A 7,956-nucleotide genomic window follows, 5' to 3' on the forward strand; every position below is an offset into this window, starting at 1 on the left:
AGAAGATTGTTCAGTATGTCTAGAGATACATTTAGTGTTCTGGTAGATTTCATAACAGAATGTCCCGATTGGCAAAGACATCACACAGGAGGATATGATCCTATACCCGTTGATAAACAGCTATATGTCACATTATGGTATTTAGGTGGCACAGACACTATAAATAAAATAGCAGACCGCTTTGGAATTGGTGAAGCGTCCGTCATTGAATGCCGAAAGAGGATTATAAAAACTATCTTAAATCACTTAAAATCTAGGTTCATAAAATGGCCAAGTCCAGGAGAAATGGCAGAAGAAGCTGATGTGTTTTCACAAAGGAATGGTTTTCCAGGTATCATTGGAGCGCTTGATGGGACACACATACACATAAGTAAGCCAAAAGATCATCCCCAGTCCTATTTCAACCGTAAAGGATATTACTCTATCCAGATGCAAGCTGTTTGTAGACACGATATGAGACTAACACACGTTTTTGTTGGATATCCTGGCAGTTGCCACGATGCACGTGTCCTTAAAAACTCAGACATTTGGAACAATGGGTTGCAACTCTGCAACAATACTTACTGCATTCTGGCTGATGGAGCCTATCCTATCAGAAGATGGTTACTCACACCTTATAGAGACAATGGCCATCTCGGAAACCGTGAACGAAGGTATAACCATTACCATTCATCCTGTAGAGTCGTTATTGAGAGGTCATTTGGGCTACTGAAAGGACGATTTCGACGTCTGCAAAACCTTCAGACAAGCAGTATCAAAACTGCATGTCAGATAATTATGGCTAGTTCTGTGTTGCATAATATATGCATTTTACAAAAAGATGAGGTCAGTGATTTCCTGGAGGAAGATGGTGATCAGCCAAATCATCACCAACCTGTTCCAAACATTGTAGAAAATGATGCGGAAGGAGTTCTCAAAAGAAATATTATTGCCAATCGACTGGTGTGAATTCATTCATATGGTGTGTATATTAACATTGAATTAAAAGGATATATGACTTCATCATCTGTTGAATAGTTATTGTGAGTAATTAAACAGAGTGTGAGTGAGATTGTATTCTTGGCATTGTACAATAACAGTACTGCTACTGATAGATCATCATTGGCTTGCTTTCAATTCAAAATTTCAGAATATGTACACAGATACTTCCTTCCTTGGATTGTTCTTCATTTTTTCAAAGTATTAAAATATATTGCACATACAATACCATGCTGATTTTTGTAATTAAATCTTTATTCTTTAACAAAATAACATGTATATATCTGCCTGATAAATTAAAAACAAAAGTTTTGCTGTACAAAATTTGGGGAAAAAGTAACAACCAAATTGTTGTCCCCTACTGTGTAAAAGGACAATGTGAAGGTCATAAGGTAAACTATTTGTTCATTGGCATAATTACAACAAATATCACAAATACTTTCAGCGAGCAACTGACCAAATAATCACACTCATAAATGATGGGGATGACAAAAAGTGCCTTCTTGCTCCATTTTCCCCCTAATACATTTTAAGTAGCTTTTAGATGAAAGCCACTGATTTTGATATGCATATGAACATATACAAGATTAGATATATTAACAGCTTTTCTATATTCAATATAGATGGGTGCCAATAGAATACATATTTTCTTTAAAACCTTTACAATATCAACATCAACACATATCCAAATGCAGTTGAAAAAAATTAGCATAAAACAAATGGTCATGGTTAAACTTGCAATCAAACATTCACTCTCTGATAACAAAGTGAATTTGAGGTTGAGGTATATAACATTGTTCTTCGAAAATGCACTGTATGGTTACAAGGTGAAAAACATTATACCGGTACAAGGGAAAATGTCAAGAAATTGAACTTATTACTATTATATAATACAATTTATGGACCATTCAGATTATGTTACCATGCCTACAATAGCAAGCAGCTTTCACAAATTAAAAATTGCCACCCTCCCTTTCACATGACCTGTAATATAGGTCAAGGCCATCTGTTTGCAAACTTTGTTGTCCAAAATGTCTTTTTAAAGATAAATATTGATGACAGGCAGATGATGCACCACAAGAAAAGATCACTTTGCTCAAGGGACCAGGTGAACTAAAAACATGTAAACTAACGATTCAATCAAATCTCAATCTCTACAACCTTTTAGAGGCCAATAAAAAATCAAATATAAACAACAACAACAAAAAAGATACCAGATCTCTCCTTAAACTTGATGTCTGTCCATTTTCCCCAATAACGGTATTAAAGTAAAAAACATAAATCATTTCTTGCTTAAAGCTCCCACCAACTCTTTCAAGACATCAAGTTTTTCTCTATGTCGAGCTTCTTTCTTTTCATTTTCTGACTCTTGATTTTTCATACAATCATTTAAAGACTGGATAACATCAGCTCTCGAGGAACATCTTCTTTTCTTGTTTGCATCGACAGGATCATTTGTATTTGGCTTCTTTCTCTTGGAAGATTCAGAGACTGTTGCATTACTTGCTGCACTAGTGGTATCTTCAGTTTCATCTCCGTCTCTACTGGAGTCTAGACTATCATCAATATCTGTATCATTCTGTGCTGTGCTCGACAGTGTTATTACTGGTACAACTGCAGGATCTTGCCCCAATAATTCTTCCATTTCTTCTTTATATTCAAAAGCTTTTGTTCCATTCCCACTTTTCTTCTGATGATCTTTGAAGTTTTTATAACCCCTTACCAAAGTCTTAAATCTTCCACTAACTTGGTCTGGTGTATAGCTGTAACCCCTTTTCTTAAGATTTGCTGAGATTTCATTCCACATGGATTTCTTTGTTTTTTGACCAGCTTCAACTTTCTTCGAGATTATCCTATAATCTTCTAGGAGAAGTAATGTTGCACTTCTGTTCCATGCACCGCATCCCGAACCCTCTGTATCTGTGGTATAACATAGGACATATCTCATGACTCAAATAAAGTAATAATCCTCACCAATATTTTCCCACAAAATGTTAAGTTTGGTTCACTGAAAAATCAAGGAACAAGATATCCATAACACTTATGTGGCTCTATTTTGATTTAACCTTTGATCAATGTTGTAGTAATTAAATGCCACATATAAAATAAGTATCATGTATATCATTTGAAATTGAACTAACTAAAAAATTCTCCAAAGTTCATCCTAAAATAATGACTTTGTATCCCATTTATAAACACATGTCCCTTTGAATTAAATGTACTTGTTTTATTCAATAATTGCCATTAAAACAAAAATAATGAGGAAAACCCCACATAAATGCACATTATCAGAACCTGTTTAAGTCGTATTACCTGTTGAAGAGGTGCTAGTAGATGGGCTTGGTCTGACGACAGAAGATGGGCTTGAACTTGCTCTGTCGGCAGAAGATGAGCTTGGGCTTGGTCTGACAGCAGAAGATGAGCTTTGGCTTGGTCTGATGACAGAAGATGGGCTTGGGCTTGCTCTGCCGGCAGAAGATGAGCTTGGGCTTGGTCTGACAGCAGAAGATGAGCTTTGGCTTGGTCTGATGACAGAAGATGGGCTTGGGCTTGCTCTGCCGGCAGAAGATGAGCTTGGGCTTGGTCTGACAGCAGAAGATGAGCTTTGGCTTGGTCTGATGACAGAAGATGAGCTTGGGCTTGGTCTGATGACAGAAGATGAGCTTGGGCTGATGACATTGGTTGACCTTGATGAAGGGCTCGAGATAGAATTGGCTGCACCATCAAATGTAGTAGACATCTGAAGATGCTCCTTAACAAGGGATCCAAGGGCTTCACTGTCTATTACAAACAACAAACACAAGATAAATATTATAGATGTATATGGACAAAATCAAAAGAAATTAGATCAAAGTGAAAGAAAAACTATTTATTCAAATGGTAGTGAATTGCAGGAGTTACGTGTATTGCTATTTTTCCATCAAGGATTTTTAAGAGTACATTTTACAGAGTCTTTGGCATTAAACTTGGTATTAGTAGAGGTCCAACACAAGCTTGGGTGGAACAAGTTCCTGTCAGCAATATCAAACTATTGAGTATACCTAAGGCCCATAATGTGATGGTAATTAATTGATTTACATGCTAAAGTATTAAATTACTTACTAGATCTGTAGTATTCGGCCATCTCTGGCTCCATGTATGCTGAAATACTGCCACTTGGTGTATTGATTTGAAGCTTAACACTATAATAAGCAAAATATAACATGCATTAGGTTGTATAAATTATATCAATGTATATATTAAGAAAATAGGTTGCCTGTCAGCCATCCGGTACTCCTTAGGGAATAAATAGTGTATTTTTGTGACAATACCCGATGAGTTCAGGATGGCCTGTCAGCATGCAAGAGAAATTCAATGCTTAAAAATCCAATGAGCTAATAAAAAGCAAGAGACATTGTCTTACTGGCAATAACTCTGAAACTCTAACTATTTAAAACCACATTTTTAATCTTAACATGTATGGCACTTTGGTGAAAATCCACTAGCACCGACAATGATTTTCTAAAATAGCGAGTGACCTGACCTTCGTGTGGCAACATTGTATTATTTTATTTATAATTGTAAAGTCTTGCAATAAATTTATCTTATCATTTTTTTAAAGGAATGTTTCTGTGTACTGTGTAGTTATATGAATATGGAAAAAAACTTTATCACAATTTCATGGTTTGTGAAATTAAAGTACCTTTTATTGCTGGCCATATCCATTTGCACAGGGATTGCATAACATTTCTAAATCAGCTGTTTCTCTGTGCAGCAATTCTAGTGTGTCGTAGATGGCACAGTGTGCATGGAATGTTTTATTACATAGGGTGCACCGAAGGAATATCCTGGATAATAATAATAAAACACATATAAAGAATATTACATTAAAATGACTTAAATGATAAAATTTCACAATTGCACAATCAGTAAAACAACTTGTCACAATTTGTGCAACAAATTAAAAAAACTGTACTGTATTATTTGAAGCTATAGGCTACATGTACAGTATGGTTTTAAAAACAACATATTAGTCTATATAACTATATTACATGAAAAAAATGTGTCAATTCTCATGGCTTTTTAAAAAGATAAAATCTGACACCATAATCATTCAAATCATAGGCCTAATTGTTTATAAAAAATGCACTTCATGCAGGATACTTTTTGGAATTGAATATTAGTCAAAACGTTGATGTAATTAGCAAGTTGTAATCACATGTACCTATAATTTCCGTCAACAAACAACGGAATATATTTTTTACTTTCTTCCTGTTCCTCAAATGCTTCTAAGGAGTAGATTGTCGGGTGTTGTTTACACATAAAGCAAGTCCACTTGGCTATAAGGGAATCTTGAGTTGAACTCTACAAAATGACAAACAAACATTAGATTAGACAGGAATATTATTGCAAAATTTATAGCCTAGCTAGGCCTAATGCAAATGCTTTTGAGAAGCACATGATCACAGGGTTTGGCAGTTGGCACGGGTTTTAAAATGATATCGTTTGACGCAAATTTGCACAAGTGATCGACTGTACGCACACAAAAATAATAATACTCCAAGAACACTTATCAGACGTTAACCTGCACCATTACGGCGTTTTTTACATCGACGATCGTAGTCCACTCACCATGCTGTCGCCATCTTGCTTACGTCATTGTTCCACTCACACCACCTCTTCTGGCGGGACAGGCTGCACATGTCCAGAACAGTGTTCCGATCCTGTTCTGTCTTACTCGGTTGCAGTTCCAATTGTTCCGGATGTTCCGGACAGCCAACCGTGCACGCCCCTAATGTCTCCCTTGACAATGCCTCACTTTGGACTCCGTCGCGATTTGGTCCTGGGTTGTTTCGTCCGCATACGCATAACCATCATTTGTAAGTGTTTGAACGCGCTGCGCGTATTCAGCCAATCTCTCCGATTCCTCCTGTTTAGCATTGTAGACCAGGGTTATACCTGTGGTATAACACTCTACGTGTATGTGTTGTGTGAGCGAGATATGCGAGTAGTGGTCACACGTGTGTGTATGTGTTGGAATGTGAAAGCGTCCGACTGACCGTTGACAGACGGACTGTATGACTTAGCACGCGTTTTTCCCATCACACCCCAACTGGTTTTCCCTCCTATTTTCCGCCTAACTATCACTCGGCGCCGGCACTTTCACCAGTCCGGACGTTATTGTTAGGTTTGGACAAGTTAGGTCTAGAGGTGACAGTTGCTGACGGTACTAGGTTGAATTATCTTGCCTACATTGAAACTTGGGTTCAAATTCCATTTCTAGGTAATGTTGAGATACCAGTGCCTGTGTTGAGAGTGCCAGATACTGAATACAATGAACGGTGTCCAGTGATCATAGGTACACATATTATTAGACCATGTAAAGCTATTTCAAGTGAAACAGATTTTGAAAAGGTACCCCAGGAGTGGAAGGTGGCCATGAATAGTATAGAGTGTAACAAGTTCTATGTCAAGTCCTTAAGTAAGAAGACAGTAACAGTGCAACCTTATGGTTCCTGCATGGTTGATGGGATAGTTAGAGATATAGGACAGGGGATTAGTGAAGTTGTGACAGAAAACTTAGATAGTGGTGAAGCTGGGTTTGCAGTGAGTCCTAGGGTAGTTAAGTGTAATCAACAGTCAAATGTGGTAAGGGTACGTGTTCAAGTTTGTAATTTGACTGCAAAGCCTGTGTTGATAAGGCCTAGGTTCAGGAGGTCAAGGTTGTGGATGATTTAGCTTCAAGTGTAGTTAGGTTACCAACAAAGTCAAGTCCTGAGGAGTTGGGGGTACACATTGATCCCAAGAACAATTAGCTACTGTTAGGGAAATGTTGACTAAATGGAGTTACATCTTCTCAAAAGATGCTTCAGATTTAGGTAACGCAGATATTGTTAAGCATAAAATAGAGCTGATGGAGGAGAAACCATTCAAACAACCATATAGGCGTATCCCTCCTGGAATGTTTGAGGAGGTACGGCAACATGTTAAGGACATGCTTGACTTAGGAGTCATTAGAGAGTCAGATTCTCCAATTTCTTCTAACATAGTACTCGTTAGGAAAAAAGTTGACTCTCTGAGATTCTGTATCGATTACAGAATGCTCAACAATAGAACTCGGAAGGAAGCTTACAGTCTCCCGAGGTTTGATGACATAATAGATACCCTCAATGGCTCAAAGTTCTTTTCCAAGCTTGACCTTCGCTCAAGTTATTGGCAGGTGGAAATGGAGGAAGAGTCAAAGCCATACACAGCCTTCACCGTAGGTAATTTAGGGTTTTACGAATGTAACCGTATGGGTTTCGGATTAACAAATGCTCCAGCCACATTCCAACGGTTGATGGAGAAGTGTATGGGGGATTTACATATCCGGGAGTGTTTAGTTTTCATTGATGATGTCCTCATTTTTGCTAGAACATTTGAGGAGCACATGAAAAGGTTGCAGGCAGTGTTTGGTAAGCTTGAGGAGCATAATCTTAAACTGAAGCCTTCCAAGTGTGAACTGTTTAAACCCTCAGACACATATCATGGTCACGTGGTTTCAGAGCAGGGTATCGGTACTGACCCAGAAAAAACTAAAGCAGTCAGAGACTGGCCTGAACCCAAGAGTTTGAAGGAGCTTCGACAGTTCCTCGGGTTCACCGGTTACTACCGACGGTTCATTAAAGACTACTCAAAGATAGTTGAACCACTCAACGCGTTGTTGCGGGGACATGGTCCTCCTAACAAAACCAAGGTTGGTAGTAAACGGATGGTGGCACCTGCAAAGTGGAAATGGGGTGATAGGCAACAGAGTGCCTTTGACACTGTCAAAGAGATGCTTGTTAGTCCTCCGATTCTGGGATATGCAGATTATTCCAAACCTTTGTAGTTCACACCGATGCCAGTGGCGACGGTCTGGGTAGTATTCTCTATCAAGAACAGGAAGGTCGACCAAGAGTCATAGCGTATGCTAGTAGGGGGCTTCGGTCCAGTGAAATATAATATCCAGCTCACAAG

General features: G+C 38.2%; 2 protein-coding genes and 1 long non-coding RNA gene across 3 annotated transcripts; 1 reads left to right on the forward strand and 2 right to left on the reverse strand.

Annotated features, from left to right (window-relative positions):
- The first annotated feature begins 285 nt into the window (after positions 1-285).
- Positions 286-948, forward strand: LOC117340476 (putative nuclease HARBI1). Its single transcript, XM_033902236.1, has one exon. The coding sequence runs from the start codon at positions 286-288 to the stop codon at positions 946-948; it is 663 nt and encodes a 220-aa protein (XP_033758127.1).
- A 1,312-nt stretch (positions 949-2,260) lies between these two features.
- LOC117340477 lies at positions 2,261-3,657 on the reverse strand. The gene is made up of 3 exons (XM_033902237.1): positions 3,389-3,657; positions 3,292-3,353; positions 2,261-2,898 (listed from the first exon to the last, which is right to left on the reverse strand). Exons 1-3 carry the CDS (start codon positions 3,655-3,657, stop codon positions 2,261-2,263), a joined length of 969 nt encoding a protein of 322 aa, XP_033758128.1.
- Positions 3,658-3,683: 26 nt separating this feature from the next.
- LOC117341398 lies at positions 3,684-5,744 on the reverse strand. The gene is made up of 5 exons (XR_004535625.1): positions 5,590-5,744; positions 5,183-5,322; positions 4,661-4,805; positions 4,081-4,160; positions 3,684-3,759 (listed from the first exon to the last, which is right to left on the reverse strand). It is a non-coding gene; the product is annotated as an uncharacterized LOC117341398 (long non-coding RNA).
- Positions 5,745-7,956: the final 2,212 nt, after the last annotated feature.

This window comes from Pecten maximus, chromosome 13, assembly GCF_902652985.1.
Source record: "Pecten maximus chromosome 13, xPecMax1.1, whole genome shotgun sequence".
Lineage (NCBI taxonomy): Eukaryota > Metazoa > Mollusca > Bivalvia > Pectinida > Pectinidae > Pecten > Pecten maximus.

What these genes read in the sequence shown, in the direction of transcription:
- LOC117340476 (XM_033902236.1), top strand. Translation starts at nt 286, where the DNA reads ATGGCAGAAGAAGCTGATGTGTTTTCACAAAGGAATGGTTTTCCAGGT.
- LOC117340477 (XM_033902237.1), bottom strand. Translation starts at nt 3,657, where the DNA reads ATGTCATCAGCCCAAGCTCATCTTCTGTCATCAGACCAAGCCCAAGCT. An exon ending in GCCAAAGCTCATCTTCTGCT is followed by an intron (nt 3,354 to 3,388) that starts GTCAGACCAAGC and finishes TTCTGCCGACAG; the next exon opens with AGCAAGTTCAAGCCCATCTT. An exon ending in TACTAGCACCTCTTCAACAG is followed by an intron (nt 2,899 to 3,291) that starts GTAATACGACTT and finishes GTTATACCACAG; the next exon opens with ATACAGAGGGTTCGGGATGC.